This window comes from Cucumis sativus, chromosome 2 (genome assembly GCF_000004075.3).
Source record: "Cucumis sativus cultivar 9930 chromosome 2, Cucumber_9930_V3, whole genome shotgun sequence".
Taxonomy (NCBI): Eukaryota; Viridiplantae; Streptophyta; class Magnoliopsida; order Cucurbitales; family Cucurbitaceae; genus Cucumis; species Cucumis sativus.
Window position 1 is genome coordinate 22,821,703 of NC_026656.2, and position 15,945 is coordinate 22,837,647.

Genomic DNA, 15,945 nt, shown 5'->3' on the forward strand with positions numbered 1-15,945 from the left:
TAACAGGAGTTATGCTAAGGACTCATGTTTTGAAAGATCCCTCATTAGATTGTACTTTTTTTTTTTTATGTAATATTTAGTTTGAATTTTAAACTCTACTTAAAACTTTGAAACCGTCTGGATGTGTGTGGTGAGACACACTTGTTGTGTTGTAGTACCTAAAGTTTGGTTAATACGGTATAAAAGTGAAAATATATTATTTTTTAGGTTTGGCTATCTCGTTTTTTAGGGAAGGTATTGTCAAAAATTTTATAGAATTTTCTGAAAAGTATTTATGCAAACCTTATTTTTGAAAATGAATGCTTTAAAGAGTAAATTCATACCACGATTCAGGTTAAAGGAAAAAACCTAGAACGATGTGTGACAATATTTCACAAAATAGTCTTAAAAAGTGATATGGAATGCATATTTAGTTCGTCACACAGTTTTGGTCTTTTAAGATAATTTTGTTTCCTAATTATCTTCAATAATTTATGACTAGATTATTATGGGGGTTAGATGAATTGCAATGAAAAGTTAAAGAAATTTATTTAGTTGAATGTGTTAGATTAATTAAGTATACATATATGAAGAATGTAATTAATTATATAGTTTTAGTTATATAATGAATAAATGAGAAATTGATAATAGAATATAATTGTTGCGTGAAGATGATGAAATTAATTACGGATAGAAAAGTGATTTAGATAAATATATATGTTTATTTAAAGTTCAAAATGAATTAAACAATAATAGAATATTTAAATTTTATTATTATTTCGTTATAAATTAGGGCTTCTGCATTAATTGTGTATGAAAGGACAAATCATATATAAAAAGGAAAGAGATATTTGTTAATTAGAATGGAAAGAGGAGAAGAGCGAGAGCATTTACATAGTCTTCGCAAGGAGCACACTTAAACATCGTTGAACCGCGGCCAGACCGATGATGGGATTCCGAGAAAGGCCGATTTGAATATTATTATTTTCAAAAACAAAAAAAAAAAAAAAAAAGTTTGAAAATTGGAACCCTCTTGGAAAGGTAAGTTATTGTAAAAGAAAAGTCAGCTCTGCAACACACACGAACCTTCGGAAACATCCCCACATCTCTCCCCCAATGGCACTTAAGGGGATTCACCCACCAACAATGTAACTATAAATCTCCCACTCCCACTCCCTCCCAATCCATAAATACAACTTCTTATATCCTAAATCCTTCCTTCAACTTCTTACATATGGGAGATTGCAGGCCATTGGGTTTCTTACTGGGGCTTCCATTTGCCTTGGTTGCCTTAGTCTTGTCTCTAGTTGGTGCAGTTATTTGGATCATCGGGTTTGTTTTCCTCTCACTTTTCTCTTCTATTTCTTACTTTCTAACCCGTGATTTAAATAAACATATATTTTTGTTTCTGTGTTTTGTATTGCAGATCTGTGCTGAGTTGCTTGTGTCCCTGTTGCGTGTGCTTTGCGGGGATTGCTAATTTGGCGGTGGGGCTTGTCAAGCTGCCGGTCAAGGTTCTCCGATGGTTCACTCATCAAATCCCTTGTTGATTTTCTTCCTCCCCTTATTATTTTTTCATATTTAATTTCCATTTTCTCTGTTTCCTTATTTCCTTGTTGTAGATTATTTGGGCATTTTAGTGAGTTGATTGATGTGTATTTTTAATAATCCCATTTTTATTTTCAACATTGATTCTTTAATGGGTTGGCTTTCTTGACCTTTTCTGTATGGAATCCCACTTATGATTTACGTTGATGATGCCTTCCCTCTACCATCTACTCTTTATTTTTTTTTTTGTTCTTTTAATTGAATGGGGCTTTCAATATAACTTTTGTTGGGAGACAATTCTTGGAGAATTTTTGTTCAAATAATTGGTCAAATTAAGCTATCTCTAACATTGACTTTCTGCATTATTGTTGCTTTTCTTTCGTTTGGAAGTAATGGAAAATCAACAACTTACCTTTGGGGGTGCTACAATTCTTGGTCGTCCATTCCATTTATTTTATTTCCTAAAAATCTAATTTAGGTTAATTAAACAAATATTAAGAGTATTTCAAGGGTTGAGTATATCTTCATCAAACGTAGGAACAAAATCAACAAGAGATTACATTTCTCTTCTTTCCTAAAAGATTTAAAGATTTATGTTTCGTTTGAGATCAACTTTTTAGGGGCATTTTTTAAAATAGCAAAATAAATTAAAATATTTACAAGTTATAGTAAAATTTTAGATCTTATGATTGATAGTTTTCTATCACTATAACATATCAATCACTATCTATTATAGAATTTGCTGTAGGTTGTAAATATTTTGTAAAATTTGTTATTTTTGAAAATTTTTCTTAATTATTTTTATGTTATTTTCTTTAAAAGTTAGATAGGGCTCGAACTAGAACTATGTTTACCTAGCATTTATTTCTATTTTTAAAAAAAAATATGATTTATGAATGAGTATTTGAAATTATTATTTAAGATTTTAGCTTTTCTCCTTGTCTTTTAAATCCAAAAATTGTTATTTATTTTAATAATAATAACCTTCAACTTAGTATAAAGAGTTGAGTTTGTAAGACCCTGATCGCACATAGCTAACGTGATGATGGCTTTGCGATAAGAATAATGCACGAAGAGACTATTGTTAGTAAAATGCAAGTTTAGGAATCAGCTATGTGATGAGGACCCTTGCACGGTGAGGTGTGTGGCGATCAAACGAACAAGTTAACCTACTTCACCTAGACACAAATGATGTGGTGCAGATATTAGTAGGTCAGCAATTAATGGGTCCTAGCTGCATGACTAGTTGTTATGTGGACTTAATGTTTTTGTACATGTAAATTACTATAGGAGTACTTCACTAGGTCAGGTCAACGCGCTTAATGCACTCATCATAGCTTTCGGTATTTCTTACTTTTGATTTTGGGTGATGAGTCATGAATCATGATCATTGCGTTTGAGATGCTCTCATGTACTTCTTCGTTACATAGCTTTTAAGTCATCGTTGAGTACAAGTTTTCCTACTGCTCGTCCAAGTTGAAACGAAATTCATTTGAAATTTAAAGATTTGAACAAATGGTAAGTAGATGAGTGTCCTCTTAATTGGTGTCTTTGAGACTTGAACAAAAGGCTCTACCCTATCTGTAGCATAAAAAGAGATTTTTGTTTATTGGTTGGACCATAAATATGTTGTTTATCAGATAAACAATGGTATTTAAAGACTAAGAAGTAACCCTAAGGTAAAATGGTAATTTCACCCCGCTAGTGTTACGGACACTCGTAAAAGACTAACTTGTTGTTATTGGTCTATATCCGTGGACACATAAATATAGTTATATTGAAAACAGTTCAAATGAGTTTTTAGTAGAATATACACATAGTTAACGAATATTGATTAATGTGGTTAATAGATAATTTCATATTGTTATAACTTCTCGAACTTAGAATCATTGAATCTCCTCCCATGTTGGGAATGGGATTATTGTTATATCTTGAATGTAGTTTAGATTGATTTAGGAAAATAATATAATGTATATACATTATAATATAAAGTTTATATTTTAATTAAATTTTATAATATTAATTTAATTCTGAATTTGATTCAGAATTAGTTTTAAAAAAAATAAAATATTTAAATATTAATTTAATGTGATACATTATAATCACCTTGTAAGTAATTAAACTCTCCTATCAATCCCTTATGGATGAAAAATATTTATTAAGTTAGGATTTAAAAGAAAAAGTTGTAAGCTGTTATGTGACAGAAGACAAAAACAACAATTGTAATTTTTGGAACTTTCTACTGGTTTCTCAAACCATCCTTAGAGTCCCAAAAATTTACACCGCCATTGCATCATTATCTTCACTGCACATACTCTCAATTTGTTCTCAGAAAGCCTGAAAACCATCACAACATCAACCAAAAGAAGCTTTCACTTCGGTGAACAAGAAACCAAAGTGAACAAATGGGTGTGGACTACTATCGAATTTTGCAGGTCGATAAGAATGCTTCCGACGATGATTTGAAGAAGGCCTATAGAAAACTCGCCATGAAATGGCATCCCGATAAGAACCCTACCAACAAAAGAGAAGCCGAAGCTAAATTTAAGCAAATTTCTGAAGCTTATGAGGTATCCAACCAATAACCCTCTTTCAATCTTCTTTTTCATTTCGGGTTTCTGTTTAGTTGCGATTGTTGAAGCAAACGAATCTTTGTGCCTCTGTTTTACTCTCTTCTTTTTTTCTCCTTTTTTTGCTTTTGATTTCACATCTTGATTTTTGGGGGAAATCTTTCTAGGTTCTCAGTGACCCCCAAAAACGGGCAATCTATGATCAATACGGTGAAGATGGTCTGAAAGGTCAGGTGCCACCACCGAATGCCGGAGGTCCAGGCGGAGCCACCTTCTTCTCCACCGGAGACGGACCAACAACGTTTCGGTTCAATCCTCGAAACGCAAACGATATTTTCTCTGAATTCTTTGGATTTTCAACCCCATTTGGCGGCTCCAGTGGAAGAGGACAGAGATTCTCATCAAGTGTTTTCGGTGATGATATCTTTGCATCCTTTGGCGGTGGCGACGGCGAAAGCGTAGGCAGTTCCATGTCCCGACATCCCTCTCGTAAAGCACCTCCAATCGAAAGACAGTTACCATGTAGCCTCGAAGAGTTGTACAAAGGAACCACCAAGAAGATGAAAATTTCTAGACAAGTTACTGACATTCGTGGGTAAACAAAGCACAAAACGAAAACCCCATAGTATGATTTCTATTTTCTCTTTCAAAGTCCAACCATTTTTCTTTACATCGTTGAATCAGGAAAACCATGAAAACAGAGGAGATTTTGACGATCAACATAAAGCCCGGATGGAAAAAAGGAACAAAAATCACTTTCCCAGAGAAAGGAAACGAAGAGCCTGACATTATACCATCAGATCTTGTTTTTGTAATCGATGAAAAGCCTCACAGCGTATTCACTCGCGATGGAAACGATTTGATTGTCACTCAAAAGATATCTCTGGTAGAAGCCTTGACAGGGTACACTGTTCATCTTACAACCTTAGACGGCAGATACCTCAGTTTTCCAATTACTAATGTAATCACTCCAAATTATGAGGAAGTGATACCTTCAGAGGGAATGCCACTACAAAAAGACCCCACCAAGAAAGGGAATTTGAGAATCAATTTCGATATCAAATTCCCAACTAGACTCACTCCTGAGCAGAAGGCTGGCATTAGGAAGCTCATTGGGTAGAATTGGGATGATGGGGTTTCTTTGGTGAGAATGAATCCCTTTCTTTTTTTGTTATTTTTAAAGTTCCTATTTAAAGTTAAGAAATGTGTGATTTGTCTGGTTGTATTGAATTAAAATAAACAAAATCATGTGTAGAATACAAAAGTTTAGAAAGATTTACAACATGAATTAGTTTTAGTTTGGAAGGGTAAATTGGAACGGCTATTGACGAGAGAGGGGGAATCCTACACCGTGTCGTTTAGTAGGAAAAACAATAAACAAGCCGCTACACAAGACACCAATTCCAACAGGCAGCACAACCAAAAGCTCCCTTAGTTCATCAGACGGTGTTGGGTAGAAACACTTGACCACATTTTCATCAAACAAAGCAACAGCTATGAAAACCAAAAGAGAAGTGAATGCGTGAAAGAAATCGATGAAGCGTAGCCTGTATTTTGCAGCCTCTTCTTTGGGAAGGGTAATTGAGCCATCAATAACCCATAAGCCTTGAAATGTGACCACCCCATATCGGACTTTTCCACGACTATCTCGGAAACTGTCAGTGAAGAGGAGGAAAAAACAAGATAAGGCACAGAGCAAGACAAGGCCGAGGGTGGTGGTTTGGCTAACATGGGTGTTGCAATGGCCCTGGTGTGTGAAAATTGGGGACAAAATTTGGAAGCCGAGGACGGTGCCCGTGGGAAGGAGGTTGGCTAAATGGGCTGTTCCTTTGAATGCCTTTCTGATGGCTTTTTGAGCTGAAGTTTTTGTTGGCTTTGAGGCCATTGTTAAGGCATTTTCGAGCAGTGGCTGCTGGATCTTTCCTAGCAGACCTTCGGTGGGGACTGCCTGCTGAATTTGGCTCTCGATTTCACCTTCCATTTGTGCAAATTACTGTCTTGGTTTGGGTTTGGGTTTTGGTTTTGGTTTGTGTTTGTTCTTATTCTTGGATCTATTATGGTGAGATATTTATATATGATTTGTTTGAGAGAAATTATGGAATGGTAGTGAACCGAAAAGCTGCAAGGGACTTGAAATTAAGTTGGGACTTCGTTATTTTTGTTCATTTGGAAGAGAATTAGAGAAACAGTCTAGAATGGCGTTTATATTTATGGTAGGAAACGGGTTTTGAGGTTTGCTCTAACTTTTGTTGTTTTGATTTTTAACTTTGAGAAATTTAAGTTGGATCCCCCTGTGATTAATCCAATGGTTAAGAGAAGGATCAGTTGCTCTGTTTCAACGTCTTCCATTTTTCTTTGTTCTTTGTTTTTGTTGAGTTGAACATTAATGTTGTTTATTGGAAATTTTGAAAATGTTGGGGATTTTTTTTAATTTCATTTGTTAAGTAACAATTCAAAGTTTAGTCCTTTTTAGTCAGAATAAGTTTCGAACTATTTGTTAGATATTTGAGTTTTAATAGGCATATGCATGGTTGAAAGGGAATTCTTTAAAACATGTTAACATTAATTAGGGATGAGTTAGGCATAATGTTCATGAACATTAAACTTCTTAATAGATTTTTTAACATTTAGCGGATATTTTATCAAATCAATGTTATTTTTAAACTGTTATTTGGTTGTTTAAGATCATGTGTCAAATATAAAAAATTGTGAAAAAGGTCATTGGGATATTAGATAGTCAAATTTAAACGTATCAAATAATCTTTAAAAAATCATCAAATTTAAATGATCAAAATTTAAACGATGTTTACAAATATAAGTGATCGTGTACTAAAAAATGAAAGAAAAATAATTAAGATTTGACTATTCAAACTAAACAATTATGTACCCAAAAAATCTTGAAAAAAATCGTGTAGATTTGAATAGTCAAATTTAAAAGATTAAATATAAACGATCGTGTAATAAATAATAATTATATTAATTTTTTCTGAAAGATCTCTAATATATTTTTAAAAAAACAATTTTAATTAGTCTTATTAATATCGTTGAGAGTGAGACCAAAAAAGTAAAGATAATATCAATTTTAATCCTAGCTTATTAGAGATCACGAAACTCATATCCTAATTTTAGTAGGATCATAATAAATCCTACTCAAATCTCCTATAATGGTTCCATATCATTTATTTATTAATTTTTTACTTTTTCTTTAATATTTAATTTCTTTATTAACTTGGACATTATTGATGTAAAGTGAGAGTAGCATGTTTTCTTCGACCAAAATTTGATGTCGTCTTCTACATCTACATGTGTGCAAGCATAGATATTAGGGAGAAAGGGAGTAGTAAATCTACATGAGCTTGTACAAAATCTAAATGAAACAATTGTGTATCGTATAAGATCTTATACAAAATCTAAACAAAATGATCGTGTACTAATTCTAAACAATCTCGATATATGATCATGTATCAAATATAAATGATATTGGTAAACGATCGTTGTTTAGATTTGTAGTGAAAGAAGAAGAAATGACACAATACTAATAATGAAAAAAGAATAAGAAGATGACGTCGATGATGAAATATGACAAAGAATGAAAAAATTATGGAAGAGCCACAAAGAAATCGTAAACAAGAAAACGTGAGAATATGAAGAATGAGAAGTAATAATATGAAGAAAATTTACTGTATTCGATGTGAAATTCAAAACCAATAAGGGTAAATTTGTACCATTATCCTTAAAAAAAACTAATAATAGGGGTATTTTTTAAAATAGCAAAATATTGAAATCTCATTCCACACATCAATAGCCTAAAAAGTACTTTATTGGAAGTTCAAGCAATGACTCTTCATTTCGATCAACTTGCATAAGGAAAGTACTTTCCTCTAACACAGAAGTTCATTGAATCACCTCTCGTCACTTCACTTCTCTCAACAACATATGATGAACTATCATACGTTGAATACCATGTCCATGGCTACGGATCACCCAAAAACTGTTCTCTTAAACAACTCAAATCAATGTGGAATTAACTTATTCAACATTGTCTTGTTTGCATTTGTAATGTGAGCTGCCAACCTTGTTTCTTGTCCAGAAAATCGATCTACCATAGGTATTTTGAAACGGGTTGTCTTCTTAAATTAGTTCTACAAAACATATATAAACATCAATTAGTTACAAATTTCTAGAAAAAACAACATAAATAAGTAAAAGCATTCTATTTTTTAGTCTATCTAAAATTAGTCTCGCTCGTAAGTGTCTCGCTAGATTGGTTCATAATTATCTTGCCAAGATTTCTCATATATACATGTCTCATTCATATCCATCTTTCTTTTTATCACTTGTATAACAATAACATCATTAGTGAACTCTCAATGTTAGTCGTCTTCAACGTTAAATCACCCTCAATACTATAAACCATAAGCGAGAAAAACAAACCATACGTCATGTAAAAGAAAATCCAGACATAGTCAACACAAATGCCACGAAGATTAAACTCACTTACATGAAGGTTCGATTTGTAGAACACTTGGTAGGAGAAATATGAAAATGGGTTGATGGATTTTAAATGTGCGAGATGGTTGAAAATTTGGAATGTAGAGATATGCGAAACAAAGGCACTACGTTTAAATTGTCTTTGTTTTAGGGACTTTTGGTATTTTCGTGTTTGGCACATGGTTAGGGCAATTTGACAATTTCATCTTCTTATGAAGTAAGTCGCCAGAGGGTCAATTAGCATTTTTTTTTAAAAAAAAAAAATAAGGATAATCGTGCATAGGGTCCGCCTAATAATTCATCTTCACAAATTTTCCATAGGATTTGATGAAAAGATAGTTGCAAATATTGCTACTATATTCAAAATATTGGTCTATCATTGATAGACTTTGTTATGCTTTGCAATGTTTAAAATATTGTTATATACTTAATTATTATTCATAAAATTACTACCTATTATAATTACATTTTGATAAATCTAGTTAGTACAAAAATTCATTTTTCAGCGATAGTTATTAATTATTGTTGTAAAAAATGAGGCACAACCAGAATACGCATATCGGGAAAACATAATATTAAAATAATATAATATTATATATAAATAAGAAAATTTGAAAATTAAAAAAATAATTAGAAAAATCAAAATCTCAAATTTCTCCACTTTCTCCCACTTATTTGAAATTATCTCTAATCTTGGTATGTCTTTACAAATCTACCAAAGCCCCCTATTTATAGGAAAAGTGGCAAGTAGGTGGTGGATTACTTGACCACTAAGAATGAGTATTTGATTGACACATGACACGTATATTAGATGATAAAAGGGTTGACATGTGGCTAGCTATGACTACTAAGCATGCTTCTACTTATATTTGAAGCCTTTTTTCCATGGCTAGCTATGACTACTACTAAACACGTTTAGCATATTCAACACGATCATTTACATTTGAAACCTTTTTTTCATTGTTTAAAAAGAATTACATGATTGTGTTGATATGATCTAAACAATCATTTAGCGTGATAAATACAATCGTTTAGATTTGAAACCCTTTTTTCGTTGTTAAAAAAGAACTACATGATCATGTGGATTTGATGTAAATGATCGCGTACCATAGTCAATTCAATCGTTTAGCATAACTAACACGATTGTTTAGATCTAAAGTATTTATCCCATCGTTAAAAAGAAGTACACGATCGTGTTGATATTACTTACACGATCGTGTATCATTTCCTACACGAGCTCATATCATGATCGTAATTTAGAAGAAGAATTACACGTGAAAGTGTGATCGATTAATCGCTAAAGACCGGAGAATTTTTTATATTTTTCACTGTGGATCTGTGGACTTTTTCCGTTGTTAAAAGTGTTCTATACAATATAAATATTTCTACGATTTATTATATTTTTAAAAAAACTCGTGCATTGATTGATATTTATTGTTTAATTAATTAGTCTATTACGATTATGTAAGATTGTCATGCTTAGTTTCCTAAATTAAATGCTGCAATTTTTTTTATTATTTCATACAATTCTTACAACAATAGTATTGCACAATCAAATACATTCATAAATTTTTTTATTATGAGACATCATATTTCAGATATTTTTTACTCTACACATCTAGAAAGTCTTAAAATCAAGCAACGCCCTCACTATTTTCGTTAATTCTTTTTTTTTTTTTTTGAAATTCAATTCCATTATAAATTTTTGTAAATTTGTTTCATTTATTTCGGATCCTTCAATGAAAAAAAAAAAAGAACAACTAAGAAAAGTGTATATGAATTTTAAAAAACTAAATAAAAACAAAACTCTAATACTGTACCAACAATTGATTGATCTTTTGTTTGTTTTCTTTTATTTATATCGAGATCATGATATACCAACGATTGATTTAATTTTTTCTTATTAAATTGAATTGAAATATGTATCATCTTAATCAACATGATTGTGTTCACTCAAAGTTTTGAGGTGAACGTAAACTTAGTCAAATTTAATTAATGAAGAATAATTATAATTATAATAAAGAACAATATTTTTCTAATATGTACATGCTAAATAGATCAGAGAAACTACTCATATAAAATAATAGCTATAACTATCTATTTTCTTATTAATGCATTTTATTTTATTTTGAACAAAGTATTAATCTATTTTATACTTTTAAACTAAAATAATTTATATACTTAATTCACATAAATTAAAAAAGATAATATTCTGAAAAGAAAAGTATACAGAAAAAGATAAAAAAATATCACTTTCACTAATATTCTTTAAGAGAATTGAAACGAAGAAATAGAAACAAGAAACCAATATTCTTTTATCAATATTGGTAAATAATTCTAGGAATAATTTTGTAATTAAACCAAAAACAAAAAATGATGAGATGGATAGGCAAATTTATGAAAAAACATACATATATACAAACATCGGATGATCTCACTAATAGCCCAATTGGGTTTAGGGTTTGCAAACTTCAGAATTTTATCTTAGGCTCATCTCCTAAATCAAAATTGGAGTAAAAATGTTTTCTCTATTTCCTAGTTTTGTTTTATTTTTCTTTTGACTACATATTATATTCTATTTTAGCCTCCAAATTCTTAAAATGTCTATTGTGTGCTTTAAATGTTGAGGTTGATTCTATATATTTTAGTTATAGACACATTCAAATATTTTATTTCAGTTTTTCTAATTTTTTTCTAAAAACGAAATAATTTGGGCTTGTTTTATTATTTTGATTTAAAGATATTAAAGATGTAGATTAAGCAATGGTTTGGATTGAAAATGTTTGAAATCTAAAATAAAAGAAACAGAAAAGGTTAAGAATTAAAAGTTAAACTAAAAACGCTTAGACAGTTTGATCCTCATCGATTGTCTCCAAAGTAAATGGAGGACACAAAGTACTTATGTGTATATATATGTATATATATATTGTTAAAGACATAATTTTGCATAGAGAAAAAGAAAGGAAAAAATTAAAAGTTGAGAAATAGGAAAGAGAAATGAAAGAATTGTGAGAAAAGGGCTATAGAGTTATAAAAAAAGAATCAAAATCAGTAGCTAAGGTAGCAAGTTCAAAGTTGTTGTTTGGTTCCTTTAACGTTATTTGTTCAAAATACTGTCGTGTTCATTGTTTGGTTTTTGTGTGTATATTTGATTGTGGAAGTTGGTTGGCAGTTACCATTGCAAACCCAATTAAATTGTACAATCATACTATAATTATAATTAAATTACCCTTTCCACATCATATTATATATTTATATATATAAAAAAAACACACCACAAATTTCCATTTTCTTTTCTTCTTCTCTTTTCAACTATTATTCTCTTCTCTATTTCATTTATATAAACACTCAACAACCTTTATCTATACTCCATAGTGACATCAGACCTGAAAAAATAAAAACAAACAGAAAATAACTCTTTTTCTCTCTCTCTCTCTCTCTCTCTCTCAAATTAGGTAACCTCCTCTCCACTCAATTCTCTCTTCTCATATCTTTGAGTCTTTGTTTTAAAATCCAAACCAAACTACTTCTCTCTATAACAAATTAAATAAATTACCTTTATTCAATTCCCCCTCCCCCCCAAAAAAAAAAAAAAAAAGTTACCCTGTAACTGCATTTATTCTCATCAAAGTCTCTTCTTATGCACATATACACTCCACCAAACTTGAGATCAAAGAAACCTTTTTTTTTTTCTTTTATTTCTCTATTTTTTACTTGAACTCCATTTCTATATCTTCAACCTCTCTCACACACAAATGTCGTAACATTTCAGCTGAAATTTCAGGTCCATGATGACACAGTTTGTGGACAAAAATAATAATGTTTCCTGTCAAGAAACTAGTTGTACAAATAACTCAAGTTCTTCTTGTCCTTCTTGTGGCCACCAAATCAAAACCCGATACAAGGTTTTGTTTGTTTGTTTGTTTGTTTTTTTGGATTGATTATTTTAGTTTTGGGGGTTTTGACTGTATTATTGTCAATATATGATATTATATATGGTGATTATTAATTTTAAAATAGGGTGGAATTCATACGTTGCCGGGTTTGCCTGCTGGTGTGAAATTTGACCCGACGGATCAAGAGCTTCTTCAACATTTAGAGGGGAAAGTTGGTTGTGATACTCACAAGCTTCTTCTTCATCCTTTGATCGATGAGTTTATTCCCACAATTCAATGGGAGCATGGGATTTGCTACACTCATCCCCAGAAATTGCCAGGTCAATTTCTCTATTCTTTTTCTTTTTTCCTATTATTGTTGTTGTTACACGATTGGAGTAAGAAGATTTTGAAGTTTTGATCCCAAAGATATATGTCAAGCTACGATTGTGCTTTACTACTTTGATGGATGGATAATTAATTTTAGCCCTGTAAGTTTCAACGTTTATCCATTTTCTTCCACTAATGTTTTTAAAACCAAGGGTTTTGAAACTTAGAAAATATGTTTTCAATCCAAGAATTTAACTAGGAATTAAAGTGTTTGTTTAAAAAAAAAAAGTGAAAATCATACTTGAAAAATTAAAAGAAAACAAGTATAATTTTATAGGAACAGTATATTAAAGGGTTTTGAGGGGTATATTAGTAATTAGCTAGGTAGTTTACTAGGGAAGTTAGACTATACAAATGAGTAGGAAAGGGGGAAGGAAGAAAATGTTTTTGTGAATGAATTGAGGGCTTGAGAGTGATTTCAAGAAATTGAGAGAGTCTAAGTACCTTCAATTTACTTGGTTTATCTTGCAGTTTCCTTACAGATTAATATTTATTTTCAATATATATAATTGGGTTCTATCAAAATTTTAATAATATACTTTTGTTTAAGGAAAATTTCATAGGGATCAATAAATTATAAGGAGGAATTTACCGTTCACAATTGACAATTATGTAAAACAACTTTTGAGAATATATGAGTAAGTAATGCTGGAGGTAAGTAGAATACTTTAGGTTAAGAGATTTATAGAGTAATGTTTGTTTCAATTTTGTTTAAATTCAGCCGTTGATCCTTTTATTTCTTGTTTTAAAAAATTATATATCTAACTCCCAATTTGTGTAGAATAATATTTAAGATTTTAAAGCTTTAGAGACAAAAGTTGATACTAATTAAATTATATATAAAACATAGAATAACAATGTGAGCAGTAGGTTTCATACTCTCGCTTTTTAATTATAAGTTGCAATTTCACACTAAAATGTTTTCTCTTTTCTTTTCAATTCTAAAGAAAATTGCTATGGATTAATTGGAAAATGTCAGAAAACAGTCCAATCTTTATTATTTAAAATATGAAATGATTTAAACATTTTTCTGATAAACTAATAATTACTCAAATTTTGCTATACCTGAACTTTTCTTAAAAAGAAGGTTGTTATATATATATATATATATATATGTTATATATTTTGAATTTTATGATTATGAGCAAGTGTTGCTATTTTAGGAATGATTTATTTTTGCAATTTACCTATTTTGAATTTAAACTGTGTTCTTGTTGTAAAACTAATTAATTGTGCGTTTTATGTTGGTTGGCTTCTGCTCAATATATTATATATAATAACATAGTATTCTCAGTAACCATACTAAATAAATGCATGATATACTCTAATGCAGGAGTAAGAAAAGATGGATTGGTCCGACACTTCTTCCACCGGCCATCTAAGGCCTACACTACAGGAACAAGAAAAAGAAGAAAAGTTCATGCGGATGCAGACGATGCCAGGGGCGAGGGCGAGACTCGATGGCACAAAACAGGAAAGACGAGGCCGGTTATTGTGGGCGGGAGAGTGAAAGGTTACAAGAAAATACTGGTCCTCTACACAAACTATGGGAAGCAAAAGAAGCCAGAGAAGACAAACTGGATAATGCACCAGTACCATTTGGGGAGCAGTGAAGAAGAAAAAGATGGAGAGATTGTGGTCTCAAAAGTATTCTACCAAACACAGCCTAGACAATGTGGAAACAATTCACTCCAAAAGGAATCAATTTCTCTAAAGTTTAGAGGACAAAAGAGCCATAATAATAATGGAGTACATGATCACAACAATAATCTTAACACTAATCCACTTGTTGATTTCTATAACCCTTCTTTCATATCTTTTGAGTCTAATGATCAAAATGGATCATCATCACCCCATAATTCTCATCTCATTCCCTCCTTTGCAGTCCATGGTGGGTCCTCTGTTGTTTCATGATTTTATTTTTAATTATTATTATTGTATGAATAAATTGGAGAAATCTCATAAGGGAACTGTGAATTAATATATATTTAAGAAACTCATCTATTGACAGAATGAATATATATACATGAATCAAATAGTAGTCGTTTTCTAATATAATGCTTATTTTAAAGCTGGTTTAGTTTTCATATCAGGATGTTTCTATCTAACCCAAGAACTGCTGCGAGATGTTTATTAAGTTGTAATAACATTTTTATGTTTCTGGCTGATAAGCAAATATTCTGTCCTTGTAAGATAAATTTGTAGTTCTATAGTTGGACACTCGGGGTATGGTACTTTCTTTGTTTATCACACTAATTTTGCTTAAATAAATACATTTTTAATGGTAGTGAGTCTCACCTAGTTTTTGAAAAGATTTTGACATGCTAACTAATTAATGGAGTAATCTGATTTAAGAAAATTTTCTATCTTTGTCACGCACACGTGTACAAAAGCTCACATTTTGCTTTCAACTCAGTTTATGGATAGGATGTTGAGGAAGAAAACACCATTTCACATTTGATAACTATTTAGTTTTTAATCTTTGAAAGTTTAACAACCGGTAAACACATCTACATCTAATTTCAGCTGAAATGAAAGGTGCCATGAAAAATTCCTAATATCTTCAGTCTTCCTCCTGATTCAACAAAAAGGATGATTCTCTCCCATTGGTACAATCTACGTCGGAATAATTGAAAGGTGCCACCAAAGATTTCTCATTCTCCAATATTTCTTCCCTCGAACATTTGTAATTCAGTCTCCATACGACTTCATTTGTCCGATTTTATTCTTTGGAAATTTAAGCCTACTTCCATAAAAATTCTACTACACAAGCGACGCATAAACGAGATGGAGAAGTAGTAAAATTAGGAGTATAACCATCATTCTGGTGGGAATCTACGAACACATTCAACCATTAGCGTATCACTTTTAGCTAAACCATCACCCTGCAAATTGCAAAGTTCCTGAAAATGGAAACCCGTAGACTGACAAAAACTGGAGACCGAACTTGCAGCCAACTCTGGATTGGCCTCTGTTACCAAGATAACACACAAACAATACACAAACCCTAAACAACGATGATCATGAATGCAATCCAACTATTAACACAGTAGGGAATATGTATAAAATAGATTACAACCACAAACGGCCAT

The 15,945-nt window shown here is 31.3% G+C and overlaps 4 protein-coding genes across 4 annotated transcripts; 3 read left to right on the forward strand and 1 right to left on the reverse strand.

Moving 5' to 3' along the window:
* The first annotated feature begins 1,086 nt into the window (after positions 1-1,086).
* Positions 1,087-1,750, forward strand: LOC101207576 (signaling peptide TAXIMIN 2). The gene is made up of 2 exons (XM_031881078.1): positions 1,087-1,311; positions 1,406-1,750. Exons 1-2 carry the CDS (start codon positions 1,214-1,216, stop codon positions 1,527-1,529), a joined length of 222 nt encoding a protein of 73 aa, XP_031736938.1. The 5' UTR covers positions 1,087-1,213; the 3' UTR covers positions 1,530-1,750.
* A 490-nt stretch (positions 1,751-2,240) lies between these two features.
* On the forward strand, positions 2,241-6,436 carry LOC101207327 (dnaJ homolog subfamily B member 13). The gene is made up of 3 exons (XM_004138554.3): positions 2,241-4,097; positions 4,265-4,692; positions 4,782-6,436. The coding sequence occupies exons 1-3, from the start codon at positions 3,933-3,935 to the stop codon at positions 5,215-5,217; spliced, it is 1,029 nt and encodes a 342-aa protein (XP_004138602.1). The 5' UTR covers positions 2,241-3,932; the 3' UTR covers positions 5,218-6,436.
* LOC105434686 (protein DMP7) lies at positions 5,257-6,109 on the reverse strand. The gene has a single exon (XM_011651678.2). The coding sequence runs from the start codon at positions 6,076-6,078 to the stop codon at positions 5,419-5,421; it is 660 nt and encodes a 219-aa protein (XP_011649980.1). The 5' UTR covers positions 6,079-6,109; the 3' UTR covers positions 5,257-5,418.
* A 5,737-nt stretch (positions 6,437-12,173) lies between the features above and the next one.
* LOC101211889 (NAC domain-containing protein 73) lies at positions 12,174-14,908 on the forward strand. The gene is made up of 3 exons (XM_004138741.3): positions 12,174-12,493; positions 12,609-12,804; positions 14,187-14,908. The coding sequence occupies exons 1-3, from the start codon at positions 12,377-12,379 to the stop codon at positions 14,765-14,767; spliced, it is 894 nt and encodes a 297-aa protein (XP_004138789.2). The 5' UTR covers positions 12,174-12,376; the 3' UTR covers positions 14,768-14,908.
* Positions 14,909-15,945: the final 1,037 nt, after the last annotated feature.

Excerpts from the sequence above, each read along its gene's own strand:
- LOC101211889 (XM_004138741.3), top strand. The coding sequence starts at position 12,377 with ATGATGACACAGTTTGTGGACAAAAATAATAATGTTTCCTGTCAAGAA. Across the intron at positions 12,494-12,608 it reads AAATCAAAACCCGATACAAG|GGTGGAATTCATACGTTGCC; the intron begins GTTTTGTTTGTT and ends ATTTTAAAATAG. Across the intron at positions 12,805-14,186 it reads TCATCCCCAGAAATTGCCAG|GAGTAAGAAAAGATGGATTG; the intron begins GTCAATTTCTCT and ends ACTCTAATGCAG.
- LOC105434686 (XM_011651678.2), bottom strand. The coding sequence starts at position 6,078 with ATGGAAGGTGAAATCGAGAGCCAAATTCAGCAGGCAGTCCCCACCGAA.
- LOC101207576 (XM_031881078.1), top strand. The coding sequence starts at position 1,214 with ATGGGAGATTGCAGGCCATTGGGTTTCTTACTGGGGCTTCCATTTGCC. Across the intron at positions 1,312-1,405 it reads GCAGTTATTTGGATCATCGG|ATCTGTGCTGAGTTGCTTGT; the intron begins GTTTGTTTTCCT and ends TTTGTATTGCAG.
- LOC101207327 (XM_004138554.3), top strand. The coding sequence starts at position 3,933 with ATGGGTGTGGACTACTATCGAATTTTGCAGGTCGATAAGAATGCTTCC. Across the intron at positions 4,098-4,264 it reads AAATTTCTGAAGCTTATGAG|GTTCTCAGTGACCCCCAAAA; the intron begins GTATCCAACCAA and ends AAATCTTTCTAG. Across the intron at positions 4,693-4,781 it reads CAAGTTACTGACATTCGTGG|GAAAACCATGAAAACAGAGG; the intron begins GTAAACAAAGCA and ends TCGTTGAATCAG.